This window comes from Carettochelys insculpta, chromosome 1 (assembly GCF_033958435.1).
Source record: "Carettochelys insculpta isolate YL-2023 chromosome 1, ASM3395843v1, whole genome shotgun sequence".
Classification (NCBI taxonomy): domain Eukaryota; kingdom Metazoa; phylum Chordata; order Testudines; family Carettochelyidae; genus Carettochelys; species Carettochelys insculpta.
The window spans coordinates 380,877,217-380,893,955 of NC_134137.1; the positions used below are offsets into that span (position 1 = coordinate 380,877,217).

Here is a 16,739-nt window from a genome sequence, read left to right on the forward strand (position 1 = left end):
GCACTCACCTGGCCAGCCACGGAGGGGAAGCTGTGACAGTGTCACCCCTGACTCTGCGACCCCCCCGCAGCCCTGCCCAGGCACCCACTATCCCCCGGGAAAGAGGGGGACCCCGCAGTGGGGCAGGCAGCTCCCCGCAGGGCTCAGGCTGTGCCAGGTGCTCTCCGCGTCGGATCCCGAACCCACCTGATGAAGACGGTCCTCCCCTCGCTGACATCCGACGGCTGCTTGGGGCCCTTCCTCCTCTTCCTGGCTGCACTGGCGTCTAGGACAAAGCCAGGCAGAGTGCTGGGCACAGGCTGGGGCACCCAAGGCTGCTGTTCCCCCACCCGGTGAGCTGCCAGCCAGTCACTGTCCAGGACACGACTTCCCCGGTGAGCGTCGCAGCTCACCCCAGACCAGGGGCGGGGGGGCTGGGCTCACCGATCCCCCTGCCCATCACTGGGGTGTGACAGCGCAGACGGGTCCCAGCCAGTCCGTCCCATGGGCTGGGGCAGGAGGCACGGGGCATGGCTGACACGGCCCTTTCACCCCCGGGAGCAAGGGGAAAGCGCCCTGTGTGCTGGGGGCCAGGCCTGCAGGGAGCAGAACCAGGCTGGCCTGCCCCCAGCCAGTCGCCCTCCGCGATGCTAAAACCAGCCCTGCACCTGGCAGCTGCCCCACAGGCCTTCCCCAGCAACGGTAGCGTGTCGGCTGGGAGCTCCATGCCAAGCCATGGCCCAGGCGGTCTGTGCAGGGTACGGCCCAGCGGAACAGAGACCCCCTTGCCCCACCAAAGAAACAGGAGCGGGGGCTCCTCATCCCATTCACAGGCAGGCACGGACTCAGCCAGGGCCAGCCGCGGAGCAGGAGCAGCCCAGAGCTCCGAGGCCAGGCACAGGCATGCACTGTTATGGGGTCCCTGGGCAGATGCAGGCGCAGACAGGCCCCAGGGCTGTGGGGAGAGCCTGGTGCTCAGGTCACCAGCCAGGAGAGGCCCTGGGAACCCGGGTCGTGGCTCTGCGACTTGCTCTTCAGGCTGATGGGAAGGGTGGCTGGCAGCAAGGGCCCAGATGGCGCTCAGCGCCCGGCGGCTCTACCCCACCTGTGAGCTGGGCAGCCAGGAACCAGGCCCCAAGCGAGCCAGGGCTGTCTGGGCATGTCTGAGGTGGCAAAGGGGCCCGGGGAGAAGCTGGCTGCAGCTTGTGCTGCCCTGGGGCACAGCTGTGGGTGGGGTGGGGAGGTGTCTCCCAGCCCCAGGCACCCCAGGGACACCTCAGGGGCCCAGGCTGGAGACCGGCAGGCCCAGGGTCGCCCTAGTCAATGAGGACGAGCCACAGCGCAGCAGCTGCTCTGTGCCCACGTGGGCCCCCCGGGGGTCAGGCCAGAAGCCCTCGTCCCCATGGGCGCAGTCCCCGCGACTCAGCGCACAGGGACAGGGCTCCTCGCCAGGCGGGATGGGCCCGGTCGCGCAGCAGCCCCGGCTCCTCGGTGGTCACCAGCAGCCGGGCTGGGGCCGGCAAAGCGTCCTGGCCTGGGAGCAGAACAAACCTTCATCGTCCTCCCCGGAGTGCAGGGCGCTCTCAGCAGAGCCCTCAGTGTCCGTGTCCGTGTCCGTCTCCTCCTCCTCCTCCTCGCTGCTCTCTGCACGGGCGGCCGCTGCACCCTTCCCCTGCCTGCAGCAAGAGAGCAGGACGCTGGCTGGAGAGAGCTGAGGGGCAGCCTCGGCTGGGGCCCAGCTGCTCCAGGGTCCTGCCCAGGCACAGGGTGAGGCGGCAAAAGCCCACAAAGAGTGGGGCCAAGGGGCAAAAATGGGGGGAAGGGGGTACAGCAGCCCAACAGCCAGTCATCGCCGTGGGACGCACCCAACCCCACAGCCACAGCCAGGCCCGGCCAGCCATCGCCGTGGGACGCGCCCAGCCCCATAGCCACAGCCAGGCCCGGCAGCCATCGCCGTGGGACGCGCCCAGCCCCATAGCCACAGCCAGGCCCAGCCAGCCATTGCCGTGGGACGCGCCCAGCCCCACAGCCAGAGCCAGGGGACGTGCCCAGCCCCATAGCCACAGCCAGGCCCAGCCAGTCATTGCCATGGGACGCGCCCAGCCCCATAGCCACAGCCAGGCCCAGCCAGCCATTGCCGTGGGACACGCCCAGCCCCACAGCCAGAGCCAGGCCCAGCAGCCATCGACGGGGGACGCGCCCAGCCTCATAGCCACAGCCAGGCCCAGCCAGCCATTGCCGTGGGACACGCCCAGCCCCACAGCCAGAGCCAGGCCCAGCAGCCATCGACGGGGGACGCGCCCAGCCCCATAGCCACAGCCAGGCCCAGCCAGTCATTGCCATGGGACGCGCCCAGCCCCATAGCCACAGCCAGGCCCAGCCAGTCATTGCCATGGGACGCACCCAACCCCACAGCCACAGCCAGGCCCGGCCAGTCATTGCCATGGGACGCGCCCAGCCCCATAGCCACAGCCAGGCCCAGCCAGCCATTGCCGTGGGACACGCCCAGCCCCATAGCCACAGCCAGGCCCAGCCAGTCATTGCCATGGGACGCGCCCAGCCCCATAGCCACAGCCAGGCCCAGCCAGCCATTGCCGTGGGACACGCCCAGCCCCATAGCCACAGCCAGGCCCAGCCAGTCATTGCCATGGGACGCGCCCAGCCCCATAGCCACAGCCAGGCCCAGCCAGCCATTGCCGTGGGACACGCCCAGCCCCACAGCCAGAGCCAGGCCCAGCAGCCATCGACGGGGGACGCGCCCAGCCTCATAGCCACAGCCAGGCCCAGCCAGCCATCGCAGTGGGACGCGCCCAGCCCCACAGCCAGAGCCAGGCCCAGCAGCCATCGCAGTGGGACGCGCCCAGCCCCACAGCCAGCGCCAGGCCCAGCCAGCCATCGCCGTGGGACGCGCCCAGCCCCACAGCCAGCGCCAGGCCCAGCCAGCCATCGCCGTGGGACGCGCCCAGCCCCATAGCCACAGCCAGGCCCGGCAGCCATCGCCAGGGGACGTGCCCAGCCCCACAGCCAGAGCCAGGCCCAGCAGCCATCGCCAGGGGACGCGCCCAGCCCCACAGCCAGCGCCAGGCTTAGCCACCAGCCAGCCATTGCCGTGGGACACGTGCTGGGCACCCCGGACAGCGACAGGCCCAGCCAGCCCAGCCATTACTGTGGGGCACACACCCGGCCCAGCAGGGACTGTCAGGCCCTGCCATCCCGACCACGGCCATGGGACAGCGCCAGCACCGCGGAGCCCGAGAGCCGCCTCAGAGAGGTGGGGTGCGGTGTCAGGAGGCTGGGCACAGCCAGCCGGCGTGCCCCCAGGAGCTCTGCCAGCCGTCAGGGCTGGGGCAGAGGCCCGGAGCTGTGCCCTTAGCGCCACACAGCCACAGCGCCGTGCTGAGCCGTGACGTGCAGCCACGCCGGGGACCAGGCCCTTGTCACGGAGGCGCCAGCGGAGGTGGGTGTCCGCACTGACAGGCTCCCCCCGGAGGGACCCCTAGATGCAGCCAGCCCAGGGACAAGCCCCTGGCTCACTCACCGGCCCTGCACCAGCGAGCTGGGGGGCTCAGCCGATCCCAGCGGTTCCCCTTCCTCCTCTTCCTCCTCCTCCTCCTCCTCGCTGGCCCTGCAGTCAGGGTCCTGCCGCTGGGCTTGGCTGGGTCTCTCCTCCCCAGCCCCTGTGGGGAGAATTGCCGGGGATGAGCCAGCACAAGGTGGGAGGGGCAGCCAGACAACCCCAGAGCCACCACGGACCACAGCACAGGGAAGAGCCAGGAACGAGACGCTCCTCCCCGTGTCGGCCAGCCGGCCACCAGTGCAGCAGGAAAGGGAACCGCCCAGCACTACTGGGGAACTGAGGCAGGGTCACACGGCCCTGCGGCAGAGCTGGGAACAGATCCAGGTCCCCCGAGCCCCACCGGTAACGCAGCTCGGAGCAGCCCACAGCACGGTTCCGCTCACACGGGGAGTGGGACTGGTGCAGGGGGAGCCCCACGGCAGCAGGGTCAGACAGGCAGGGCAGCGCAGCCCCCAGCTGTGGGCTGGGAGCCTCAGGGGGTTTGGAGGCTGTCAGGTGCCCAGTCCCGCTGCACACTGCCCCATACCCCAAACAGCAGCAGCCGCCTGCCCTGCCTGACACAAGCTGGAAACCAACCAGCCAGCAGCCCCCAGCCACCCCCACATCAGGCAGCTGGGTGCTCCCCAGCCCGGAGAGCAGCTCGCCCCCCTGTCCCCCGCCAGGGCACTCACCAGAGGGAGGCGCTGCCTGCGTGGCCTGGTACTTATCCTTGGCCACGGCCCAGTCCACAGCCACCAGGCGCCCTGCAGGAGACAAAGAGAGCTGCCAGGAGAGCGTCGAGCCAGGGGCTAGCCCAGCTGCACAGCGGAGCCCAGGGGCTGCGAGCGGGAAGTGCCCAGGGCCGAGCTGCAGCTCCAGCACTGGGCGGTTTGGCAGTTCCACCAAGCGCTGCCTTGGCTCGATCTCAGCTGGGCGCCCACGAGCCGACACAAACCGCAGGCTCCTCCCCAGCACCAGGGCAGAGGGTCCCCACCTGGCCGCTCACCTTTGATCTCCGTCATGTTCATCCCTTTCAGGGCCTTGCCCGCCTGCAGGATGTTCTTGAACTGCACGAAGGCAAAGCCGCGCATCTTCCCATCTGCAAGACACCAAAACTCGGCTCAGAGCGCACCAGGCCCTGTGCTCAGCTACCGCGCTCAGGCCAAGCTCGGGGGGGCGGGGGGGGGCCTCAGGCTGTTTCACAGGGCCAGGAGCACGGCAAGGCCCTGCCTAGTAGCCCAGCACACGCCAGAACAGAACAGAAGTGCGGTGCAGCAGCCGGGAGGCTGCACTGGGAATCCCGAAGTTGGGGTCTCCGCCTGCTACCTCACGATGCCCCAGAGCAAGGCACTTCCTGCCCCTGGGGGCCCCTCCCTGCCCATAGCGCAGGGCTCTCCACCGAGAGGGACTGCAATGAGAGCCTGGCGAGTAAGGTAGCGAGGCCCCAGGCGATCCTGGGCAGGCGCAGCCGTGGGGCACCCCAGAGGCAGCCTGGCTCTGATGCGGAGACGCTTCTGGATTCTCACATGAATGTACAACCCATCGTTACAACCGCGGCCGTAGGCCGATGTGATGGAGTGGGGGATACCTGTGTGTGTGTGTGGCTCACAGAGGGTGGGGGGCTCCTGCTGAGGATAACCCTGACAACCAGGTAACACCTTTGTACTGCAGACAAAGGAGGAGGTGGAGCCTGAGGGGTTTGAATTGGAACTAGGAGTTGGAAGCAGTTAGTCTGGGCTGGGAGAGAGAGAGACAAAGGAGGGGGCCAGGCCCCAGCTCTGGGGGCCCCTCGGGGCCTCCTCTCCCCAACATGGATTGGACTGGCTGTCTCTGCCTGCTGCACTGACTCCTCTGTACGTTGCTGTGTCCTGTCGGCTAATAAACCTGCTGTTTTCCTGCTGAGTGAGAGACTCTCCTGCCTGCGGACAGGGTGCAGAGCTTGGGGGACCCCAGAACCCCATCACACTGGTGTGAGAAGTGGGATGTTCTGCACCCCGAGGATGGAGCATCCAGCAGTAAGTGACCGGGGCCCCGGAACAAGTGGGGCCTGCGAGACCCAGGTGTGCTGAAGGGCAGTGAGGTGCAGTTCCCCAAGGCAGAGGGGCCTGTGGCCGAACCCAAGCAACTGCGGTCGTGGTCCTCGAGAGGGGGTGTCACACCCGAGGAGGGGTTACCCCTGGGAATCTGTTGGAGTCGGTCCCAGAAGGTGGAGGGGCCGAGAGCCCAACCCCCAGGAACAAGTGACCCCTGAGGAGGCTGATGCTGAATGAGTTCTTCCCAAGACAGTGTGCTCATGGTCCCTGAGAGCGGGTGTCACACTGAAGAAGGGGTTCCGCTGGGAGTCTGTTGGAGTCGGTCCCAGAGGGCAGAGGGGCCTACGGCCTAACCCCGGGCAGCTTGTGACCCGCAAGAAGCCTGGCACACTGAAGGGATTCTTCCAGGAATCGTGGGGTGCAGAGGGCATCAGCCTGAGAGCCTGCAACCACGCTGAGCAACTCCGCTGTGAAGTGGCAGCACCTGGAAACCGAATTGAGATTAAAGAAGCTGGGCAAGGCAGCGTGGATGTGCAGTGGCAAAGCTGAGGGCTGGGGAGAATCCTGCAGAGGTGAGCCCGGATCGGGGCAGGGAACCCTGGACTGCCTGGAGCTCTGAACCGAGTGGCCTGACGCAGCTCAAGGAGGGAAGGAGCGATTCCAACCCATCATCTACTAGTGGCCAAGACAGACCTGCAAAAACTTTTCCAGGCCTGGGCCGAGGAAGGTGCCTGTGTGTCTGTGCAGGAAAGCAGCTGATCCACTGGGAATGGCAAGTTTGTCTGTGAGAGAAGCTGCTCCACCTTCTGTGTGTGTGTGTGTGTGTGGAGACCAGCTGGGGGGCTGGGACAAAGGAGAGAGTGTCTCCCATTGTCTGTCTGTGTTGAACAGCAGCAGCAGCCTGGGGAGAGAGCAGAGCCTGCATTTGGAAAAGGTGCCAATGAGGAAACTAGCCCATTGTCTGAGGAAGATTCCCCAGCCTGGGGTGGCTGGAGAAGAAACCACCAGGAAAAAGCATTCCAGGTGTGACTCTGAATCCAGCCATGGGGGCTGGAGCAGAGGGAATGGCTCCGGGATGGGCAGTGGTGTCCCTGCTAAGGACACTGGTCCTTGGTGCAAGAAAAGTGCTTCTGCTTCTGGGGAAGTGAATCCTTTGCCTGAGCCTGTGGGGGCTCAAGATGGAGCCAAGATCCCAGAGCTGGATCTGAGGGCAGCTGAAGCCCAGATGGGAAGTGGGCCTACCTCTGTGTCTCTCAGGGGGGATGATGCTTTAACTTGGTCTGATCCAGTTAGTATCATCAGGGAATCCCAGAGACCAGACGATTCTGGTACTTGTTCTTTGCCTGATGCTGAGGTGTTACTGGGAGGGGGTGAGAGGACTCTGTCCTACCAGAGTCATCCTCTCACCAGGACACAAGAACAGACGGGCAATGGAGTTACGCTGACTGATGAAGATAAAGGAGCTGGTAGCAGAAGGAAGGAAAGGGACCCTGACCTTCTGTCCGGTGGTACTGGCTGTCTGCCTGGAGAGGGATTACGTGGGAATGTGCCTGATGGGCCAGAAGTGACCCTGGGTGTAGGTGAAACCCAGGAGCTGGTTGTGGCTCAAGGGAGCAGTGCCCTGTGGAGCCAGACAGGGGTGAGTTGTTGTTTGGGGGAGCTCTTGAGGAAAAGAATTTCCCTGAAACTTTTCCTGACCCGTCTGTGGGGACTGCAGAAAATGGGAGTGAGGTAAAGGAGAGTGAACAGGAAAGGTGCTTGTCTGTAAGCACCAGAGCAGCCCTTTGCCTGGGGAGAAGTTTGTTTCAGCTCCTGATGGCCAGGACCTGCCTGAGTGTGAAACCACTGGCTGTGCTCTGGAAGGGTCCAAAGCAGGCAGGGTAAAAGTTTCTCAGGAATTGGAAGCTGGTGGAAGTAAAGTGAAAACTATCAGGGAATGTGAGCAGCCCTGTGAGAACCAAATAAAACAGTTGCACAGTCAGTCTCTGTAGGATGCAGGAGAGGGCCAGCAATTCCCCATCTCCAGATGCTAGAAACACTTATATTCTCACACTGGACTCCAATTCTGATTCCATGGGGAGGCAGTAGTTGGAGGTGGAAGGACAAAGGAGCTTTGGGCCTGGTGGGCCAGTAAGGGATAAACAGGGATTCCTTCATGTGGATTCTGCGTCTGGGACTCACAAAACAACTCTCAGAAAGCAGTTTGGTTTGCAAATTTCCAGACTGGCTGGGAGGGGGCCGTCTCCTTGAGATCATCAATGGCCCAGCTCTTGTTAGAAGGGAGGGCACAGCCAGAGAGATCAGATTTCCACACCAGGGGGCAAGGGAGAAGATTAGAACTTGATGGTGCTAAGAAAGGCCTTAGCCATTTATCCCCAAAATACCAGATTCTCAAGGAGGTTACACAAAAGTTGTGGTCTACCAAAGAGCAACGTAAATGTACAGTTGCAATGGGTTTGTTCTGTTACTCACACTGACTGCTGTAACCAAGGGGTGCTGCTCCCAAAAGCTGTAGAATTGTACCATGTACTGAATGTTTGAAAAGAGCCATGTGACATGATGACATTGATGTAGAAGCATGAATTGTATGTTGAAGGAGTCTGTAACTCTGAAATGTCACCATTGTTCCCTGTAACTAGTTTTGCAACCTCTCACATGAGGAGGAACATTCCAAACCTATTGTGTGGCATGAAAGGGGAAACTGAGGCACACAACCATTTTGGTGGTCTGGCTAAATGCCAAGGGTGGAAGCATTTGTACCTTCCTTTACTGGACTATAACTGAATTCCAAACATTGGCCGGAGCAGCTGTATGGACTGGTGGGCAGACGGGGCAGGGCCCAGACCAGAAAAGAACTATTTGATCTGTTGGTGCTGCAGCATCTGTATGGGCTCTGCCTGCCCGACTTGAGAACGTGGCTGATGGACCAGAGACAGAAGCAGGGAGACCGACCAACCTGAGGGAACTAAAGGGACTTGTCTGGCTGCATCACATGAAAAGGGCCAATACCAAGCTCCTGAGTTGGAGCCTCCCCCAGCAGGATTATGACATGGAGGTGGTGCACATCAAGGGGAGCACTGAGGGTGCAGCCGAGGCCCAATCACGAGGGGAGGGCCCCGAACTTCCCCAGGTCACCGGCTGAGTGACCCCGCTCAGTTCGGTCTGGAAGGGGGGAGAGATGTGATGGAGTGGGGGATATCTGTGTGTGTGTGTGTGAGTGGCTCACAGAGGGTGTGGGGGCTCCTGCTGAGGATAACCCTGACAACCAGGTAACACCTTTGTACTGCAGACAAAGGAGGAGGTGGAGCCTGAGGGGTTTGAATTGGAACTAGGAGTTGGAAGCAGTTAGTCTGGGCTGGGAGAGAGAGAGAGACAAAGGAGGGGGCAAGGCCCCAGCTCTGGGGGCCCCTCGGGGCCTCCTCTCCCCAACATGGATTGGACTGGCTGTCTCTGCCTGCTGCACTGACGCCTTTGTACGATGCTGTGTCCTGTCGGCTAATAAACCTGCTGGTTTCCTGCTGAGTGAGAGACTCTCCTGCCTGCGGACAGGGTGCAGAGCTTGGGGGACCCCAGAACCCCATCACAGCCTGTACGCGCGGGCCGCGTGAGAGGTCGAGGGAATGCCCGTGTGCCGCCGCTCACAACCCTTCCACGCAAGCCTCCCGTGTGCGTCCGAAGTGACGAGAGGTTGGGGAAACGCCTGTGTGCAGCCGCTCACAACCCTCCTGCGCACGCCTCCCGTGTGCATCCAAAGTGACGAGAGGTCGGGGAAACGCCCGTATGCTGCCGCTCACAACCCTTCCGTGCATGCCTCCCGCGTGCGTCCGAAGTGACGAGAGGTTGGGGAAACGCCCATGCGCAGCCGCTCACAACCCTTCTGTGCACGCCTCCCGTGTGCATCCAAAGTGACGAGAGGTCGGGGAAACGCCCGTGTGCAGCCACTCACAACCCTCCCGCGCATGCCTCCCATGTGCGTCCGAAGTGACGAGCGTTACAGATGCTCCCTTCGGGGAGACTCGCTGGGGGTGCGGCAGCCGAGCGTGAGCGGCAGGTCAGGGCAATGCACCTGACATGGTGCCCAGACACATCCAAGCGACTCTGCTCTGGCGGTGAGCGTTCTGACCAGCCCGGGGCCGCCACAAGGGCTGAGTCGTGCACGGGCAGGTGCAAACTCCAGCGGGGGGACGAGCGAGGCTCCTTTCACACAAGCAGCGTCACGTGGCTGGGCTTTTTCACAGAATCACAGGGCTGGAAGGGACCTCAGGAGGTCATCTAGTTCAGCCCCCTGCTTCAAGCAGGATCAACCCCCACTAAGTCATCCCAGCCAGGACCGTGTCCAGCCGGGACTTGAAAACCTCGAGGGATGGAGAATCCACCACCTCTCTAGGCAACGCATTCCAATGCTTCACCACCTGCCTGGTGAAGAAGTTTTTCATTGGCTCTGAAAGCCATTTTAATGCCCACTATCTAGTGGCCCCAACCAGTGTGCCGGGGGCTGTGCAAGGCGTCTAAGAAAAGCCAAGGGTGCCCTGAATCGGCGTGTGGTACTCGGACGTCTCTCATGTGTGCAGGCAGTTACAGGCTATTGGCAACGTTCGGTGCTGAGTCACGAGGGGAAACGCAGCCCCAGGCAGGATGATGGGCTGAACAAGCAGCCGATACACGTTTCAGGAACATGGGTCTTCTCCCCTGGGAGGCATCCAACGGGCCACGGTAGCCCAACCGGGTCGGGCGACTTTGGGCTGCTTCTTGCTGGTCTAAGCAATGGATGGAAAGCAGAAGCCCAGACAGCCATTCCACACACGTATACGGACTGGGGTGTGCTGGCAAAAACACTGCCAATGACAGTTTGCCTACCTGGATCAGGTGATCTGGATTCTCCAGTGCCTGATGGGAAGGAGACAGGACTTTTTTCCTCCACAGGGGAAAGCTATAAAAGGGGCCTAGCAGCGTCCAGCTCGGTGAACGTCTCTGTCTTTGGTTCCTGTCTTTGCTCATGTTCCCGTTCCAAGGGCCCACGTTCCAGCACACTGACGCCAGCTGGCCAGATCTTCAGTTCTCCTGTAACCAACACTATCTACCCTGGAAGCACACCCCTCGTGGGCTGGACTTTCACAGACTTTCAGGAATCAGCATAGAACATTGTTGGCTGCATCAACAGCGGTAACGGAGGTACGTAAATTATCGCTGTAACCAGCTTTCTCTGCAACTCTGCTCTCTCTAGCTTCGTAAATAAACCTCCAGATGTTTAGATCTGATGGAATTTGGCAAGTGTGTTCTTTTTGGGTAAGATCCAATGTGTGACCAGGGACTGTGGCTGGAACCTTTGGGGCCTGGAAGAATCTGTGTAGATTGGGTGGAACAGATGTAATAACCTCTCACCTGAGTTTGGGGGTGGCTGGGCAGTCTGTGGGTTTGCTCATGTGGCTTCTGGCTGGCCACTGGGGCTGGCGGAGGTGCTGTGGGGGCTGGCTGGATATGCCTTAGTAAGAAGGAAATACCAGCCTGGGGCTGTGAGTGGCCTGGAGTTAAGCAAAGATACTTTGGATTGATTTCTCTGGCTGTGCCCAGCAACCTGCATCATGAATGAGCAGGGAAGGGGTTAACCTCTTCCTGAAGCAACTTCAGCCCAGGTGAACCAGTGGGAGTGGAGTGACGTTTTTTTGAACAGTTGCAGTTTTTGAGGGTTTTTGTCTGCTGGGGCGGCACAGAGAAAGACAGAGGGAGGAGACGTCTCCCAGGCAATCGGAATGAAAATCAGAAATATCCTGATCGTGGCAAAACTGGCCAAAGACGTGCAAGTAAAAGGGAAATGTCTAGACAGGCATGATCAGGTTCTGGTTATTTTGAATTTGGTTGAACTGGCTGCTGCCATTTGCTTACCACCTTGTTTTGCTGGTTGCTGTTCCATTCTTTTGACTTGATTTTTTCCCCCTGTAACTTTTAAGCTGTATCCCAGAGAAATAGTTTTCTCTGCGTGCAACCCCCTGATTTAGTTTCTCCTGCTTTGTGAATAAATCACTGTTTTTAAGCAAGCTCTGATACCTGCGTCCTGGGAAGCGTCTCTCTGTGTACATGCCTTTGGGCCACATAATTGTCCACTTACAGTTTGCTGTTCTCGAGTCCTCTGTGGAGGGGACAATGGGGCTAGAGTTTTCCCCACAGGGGGCATTCCCCACTGTGCCTGTCTGGGTTAAAGGGATCTCCTAGGACTGCGGTGGTGGCAGCTCTCCCTTTCTGGGTCCAGGGGATCTGTGACCTTGGAACGTGTTCAAGCAAAGCCTGCATGTAGGTAAGGTGTTTAAGTTTTAGCAGGCCCCCACTTCTTGCCCTTGGAGTGCCAGTGGGGAAGGAGCCCTGACAGCCCGTCACATTACAAGGAGAACAACAGAATTCCTTCCACACGGGCAAGGGTAGGAAGAGGGCCCTGGGGTTCCTCCATCTTCCTTCCGGCTCATCGCTCCAGGAGCGCCTATGCGGGGAGCTGGGCCCGGAGGAGTCGCTGACCCGGCCTAGCAAAGGGCGCACTCGGAGGACTTGTAAGAGAGCAGCTGCTCCACCTCTGCGCAGCCGGTGCCGGGAACTGGGTGACGGGGGCGTGTAGTGTGATTGCTTGGACAGTTCTACTCTCACCCTATTCTCTCTCTTTCTAACTAAACCGTCCCATGTGAGATGTTCGAGAACGGCCCAGCGCTCTCTTTGGGGTAAGAGCTGAGGCACACGTGCACCTGGGGATGGGGCTGGAAGAACCTGGGTGGATTTGGTGCAATTGGTTTCCATAACCTCTCGCCTGTGCAACGAGGGGACAGGCTGCGGCACAAGGGAAGCTGGAGTGTCTTCTGGCTGGCCAGTGCGGCAGAGGTGCTTTCTGTGACTCGTCTGGACCCCTACAGTGGAGGACCCCCCGTCTGCGCTGCCGGTAGCCCTGTCTCTGAGCCAGATGCCCTGATTGGGCCTTCTCAGCAGTGTCCCCACTGTATGACGCCCCCGACCGTGAGCCGCATGGGGCTGGGCTCCCTGTCGCGGGCACCCGGCTAAGCCCTACCTGGTTTGCGGGGGATGTTCACCTCCAGGACAGCTCCAAAGGGCGTGAACAGCACCTTCAAGTCGTCTTCCGAGCACTGGGGAGAGGTCGGAGGCTCAGAGCAGGCGGCAGTGGGCGCCACGCAGGAGGCAGCCTCCCGCACGCGCCAGCAGCTGGGCTGAGCTAGGAGGGGTCTTGCCCAGTAAATAAGGCTTGGTGCTCGCCATGCAAATGGAGGGCAGCCTCGGGCCCTGGGCTACCAGCTTTAACCCTCCTGCTGTGGGGTGCTGGGCTGGCCGGACAGGGCAGCACAGTGGGCAGTGCCCAAGGAAGGGCCATGCATGGCTGGGCTGGGAAGCAGCTTTCACCCCAGGCCCATCGAAAGGCAGCGCCAGCGCCAGGTTATAAACCTCCACACTTTCCACAAGTGACTGTCATCACGCGCCACCCCCGGCTCCCTCCCCTGCTCCGCTGTAGCTACATGCCACACGCCGGCAGCACCAGGGCTCCCACACTGCCAGGGCCGGGCCCCGAAGCGCGACCCCACCTGGCCGCAGGGCCGGGCCGGGCCCCGCCCTCCAGCCTACCTTAAAGCTCAGGTTGCGGACGATCAGCCTGGCTTTCTTGGGGGCGCCTTTTGGCTTTTTCGGCTTCTGGTCTCCTGGAGTCGTCTCTGGGGCATCTGGAGAACCAGGAGCAGCGTGAGCGAGCACAGAGCATGGCACAGCGGGCCAGGCTGATAGGGACACCTCTGCCCCACGACCCTCGCCAGCCACCTGCACCTTCAGGTGCATATTAGAACCCAGGGCCGCCTCTGGAGGGCAGCGGGAGAGCCCCGTACCGTGACCAACTCCCACCCGCTCTCCCCAGGGCAGAGGGGGCAGCCACACGCAGCAGGTCGGCGGTAGTACGTCCTGTGCGACAACTTGCTCGTAGGTTCTGTACAGTTCTGTCCCACCCTGCTGGCCACCCTTGGCGCTAAGACAACGTGTGCTTCTTGCTAGCGTTACAGATGCAATTACCCCGCCGAGCAGCGACGTTGCGCTTCTTGCGGGCAGCGAAAAGTGGGCTGTGCTGTGTCTTTAGTGCCTGTGTAACCCTGCCTGAAACGCCTCGGGAGACGCTTCAACAACAGCCTCTCTGCGAACTGCGTGGGGAACGGGGCGACCGTGTGCGTGGCGAGGGAGAGGCGTGGAGCCATCGCCAATGCCCAGCCGGAGGAGAAGTGAGAACACAGGAGACAGCCAGGAGGCAGCTGCTGAGCTCAATGCTAGCACCGAATTAGCCGCACTGCGGCACCTTGGAGACAGGCGGCCACACCCGAGGCTGAGGCGACAAACCAGAGAACGAGGGAGCCCTGACAATGGCCACCGCAGGATACAGTGGAAGCCTCCGAGACCACCACCACTTACAGCTCCAGGACCTCAACATGACACCGCAGGCCCCACGGCCTCCAGCGGGAACCACAACGTGCCCCGGAGCATCGAACCGCGATCGCTGCAGCCCGGCTGTGCGCTTGTAACCAGCCACTCGGCGTCGTCGAGCACAGCAGCCGGGAGCTACGAGACCGTCGGCCGGCCGTGGGCACGCGCGGCTCAGCGAAGGCACGTGCCGTTTTCCACGCCGGCCTCGCAATACGTGCAGCGTTAAGACCCCGTGCAACCCTTCTAAGCGTAACCAGGGGCCCCGGCCCCTCCCAGCCCCACACCGCTCGGAGATCACTGCGAATGCTGCAGCAGCCCTGGGACGAGGCGTTTCTCATGCGTCGCCCAGGGGCGCACAGCACACAGGGGCGCACGTCGCAAAGTGCACCAGGGACCAGCTGGCCCGGCCAGAGGCTGAGCTCTGTCCCCTTGCTGGGGCGCCCCGGCCAGGCCAAGCTGAGGCATGGGGGAGGCAGGCGCGCCCAGCCACCACCCCAGCGCCCCAGAGAACACAGTCCCTCCCCACAAGGTGCCGAGCTCCCAGACAGCCGCTTGCTCTGAAGGCCGCAGGCAGCGGTGCCCTCGCAGCCACAGAGACAGGCCCTTCTCTGCTCACCCTGCGGCGGTGGAGGCTGCTTCTCCCGCAGCTTCTTCTTCGCGACCGTCACCTGGATCCTGTGGCCTTCGAAGGCAGTGACCTCCCGCAGGGCTCGCTGGGCATCCTCCAGCAGGGCGAAGGTGACGTAGCCAAAGCCACGGCAGGTCTCGCTGCCTGCAAGAGAAGAGCAGCGTGATGGCAGCAGCTTCCTCCAGGGATGAGCTCCAGGCGCCCCCTGCCCCGCACCAGGCCCTGCCATGGCCTGCGGGCAGCCGTGAGCTCGGGGTCCCCAAGGGCGCTGGGCTTCGCAGCAGGAGGCCCCTTTGCAGGGGATGACAGTGCTGCTGAAAACCCTTTCCTGTCTCTTCCTGGGCTTCTGCCCAGCAGACCAGGGAACAGGAGGGACAGAGGGGAAGTGCAAAGGACCGGGGTCTCCCCGGGCCAAGGACCTGCCCCCCTCCCTGCCCCACGCAACGCAGGCAGACTCCAGCTGATGAGATTCAGACTCCCCTCCCCCTCCCCGCCAAGGGCCGTGGCTCCATTTGGAAGGGTAGAGCTCTGTAGCCCCCTAAATGTTGCAGAGGGTTCTACTCCCCTTAGCGCCAGGCAAAGCTGTAACTGCAGCCCAGCCCGAGTGCGAGAGCAGCTGCAGTGGCACAGCCTTGTGCAGGGAGTTTGGCTGCAAGCAGAGGAGGGGGATGAAGGTAATGAAAGGCGCGTCCTTCAGGCGAACAGAGGTCAGTAGATGACCGGGGAAGCACTCGCAGATACCACTCGAAGGCAGGAAGGAAAGGGGAGCGCACAGGGCAGTTGCCAGGGAGCTTAAAGGCAGAGTTTGGCGTGGGGGCTGGATACACTTATCACACTTTAAACTAAACTCAAACCCACCAGATTTAACCAAAACCCAGGAAAGGCTTTAGCTGCAGGAGTGAAAAGAGAACACAGGCCAAAGCCCACCGTGGTGCAGGCTTCCAGCTTACTGCACCCAGCAGAGCACATACGATCACCTGCCCCATGGCCAGATGCTGTGTGAGCATTCACAGCAAGGAGCTCCCAGCTCTCAGAGACCGCGTGTAGGCTTTGGAGGCCAGGGTGGCTGAACGGGAGGAGCCCAGGGAGGCAGAGAGGTACATAAATGAGGCCTTCCGGGACACCACAGAACAGGTCCACCCCAGTCACACAGCCCAGTGCTGTTGAAGAGGGTGAATATCTCAGAGAAGGAGAATATCCAACTGGAGCAGAGGGAAACCATCCCTTAGCTGAGACCCTCCTCCCAGGGGATGTTGTGGTACCTCTCACGCTGAGGCACCTGGGTTTGTGATGTCGGGGAGAACCGTATGGTGACTCGCCAGCCTGGTGCAAAGGTTGAGAATCTCTCGAGATATCTATATAGACCTACGTGTAGTGCTGGGGAGGAGCCGGTGGTTGTGGTGCACGGAGGTACCAGTGACATAGGGAAGGGCAGGAGAGAGGTTCTAGGGGCCAAACATAGGTTGTTCGGAAAGAGCGAGAAATCCAGGACGGACCTCTATGGTGGCACACTCGGCAATGCTCCCAGTGCCATGGGCAGGGTCAGGTAGGCAGGCAGAATGGCAGAGTCTCAGTGCGTGGGTGAGACGATGGTGCAGGGAGGAGGGAGTTAGAACCATAAGGAACTGGGGAAAATTTTGGGAAAAGGGGAGCCTGGATAGCCCGGAAAGATGGACTCCACCCAGACGTCAATGGAACCAGACTGGTAGCACTCACCACTAAAATGGTCAGAGAGCAGTTTTTAAACTAAGGCCTGGGGGGAAGCTGCCGGGCGCAGAGGAGCTCAGGGACTGGACAGAGACATCTTGTAGGGAAGGGTCTGTCCGCAGAGATTCTCCAAGAGCTAGTAAAGCAGAGAGGACAAAAGAGGAGATCTGCTGAGAACCAGCTAAATGAAAAGAACAAGAAGTCCTGTGGCACCTTACAAACTAACGGCTATTTTGGAGCAATTGTGCCATTCAGTCCCATCAGGAAATGGCAGAGCGCTAAGGAGCGGGAAGTTTTAAGGTGCTTCCACACAAACGCTAGAGCTCTCAGTAATCAGAGAGCTGAACCAGAGCACTTGTATCAAAGGAGGGTGTGGATCTAGCCGACA

General features: G+C 61.4%; 1 protein-coding gene across 2 annotated transcripts in view; it reads right to left on the bottom strand.

The window, feature by feature from the left end:
- The window catches only part of RBM28 (RNA binding motif protein 28), a 28,175-nt gene that overhangs the window by 8,754 nt on the left and 2,682 nt on the right, over positions 1-16,739 (bottom strand). For both annotated transcript variants that reach the window (XM_074976670.1, XM_074976677.1), the window contains exons 2-9: positions 14,633-14,788; positions 13,180-13,274; positions 12,614-12,689; positions 4,542-4,634; positions 4,228-4,299; positions 3,518-3,656; positions 1,531-1,655; positions 187-265 (exon numbers count right to left, since the gene is read on the bottom strand). In XM_074976670.1, coding sequence (XP_074832771.1) covers positions 187-265; positions 1,531-1,655; positions 3,518-3,656; positions 4,228-4,299; positions 4,542-4,634; positions 12,614-12,689; positions 13,180-13,274; positions 14,633-14,788 — 835 coding nt within the window. The remainder of the gene's footprint in view (positions 1-186; positions 266-1,530; positions 1,656-3,517; positions 3,657-4,227; positions 4,300-4,541; positions 4,635-12,613; positions 12,690-13,179; positions 13,275-14,632; positions 14,789-16,739) is intronic.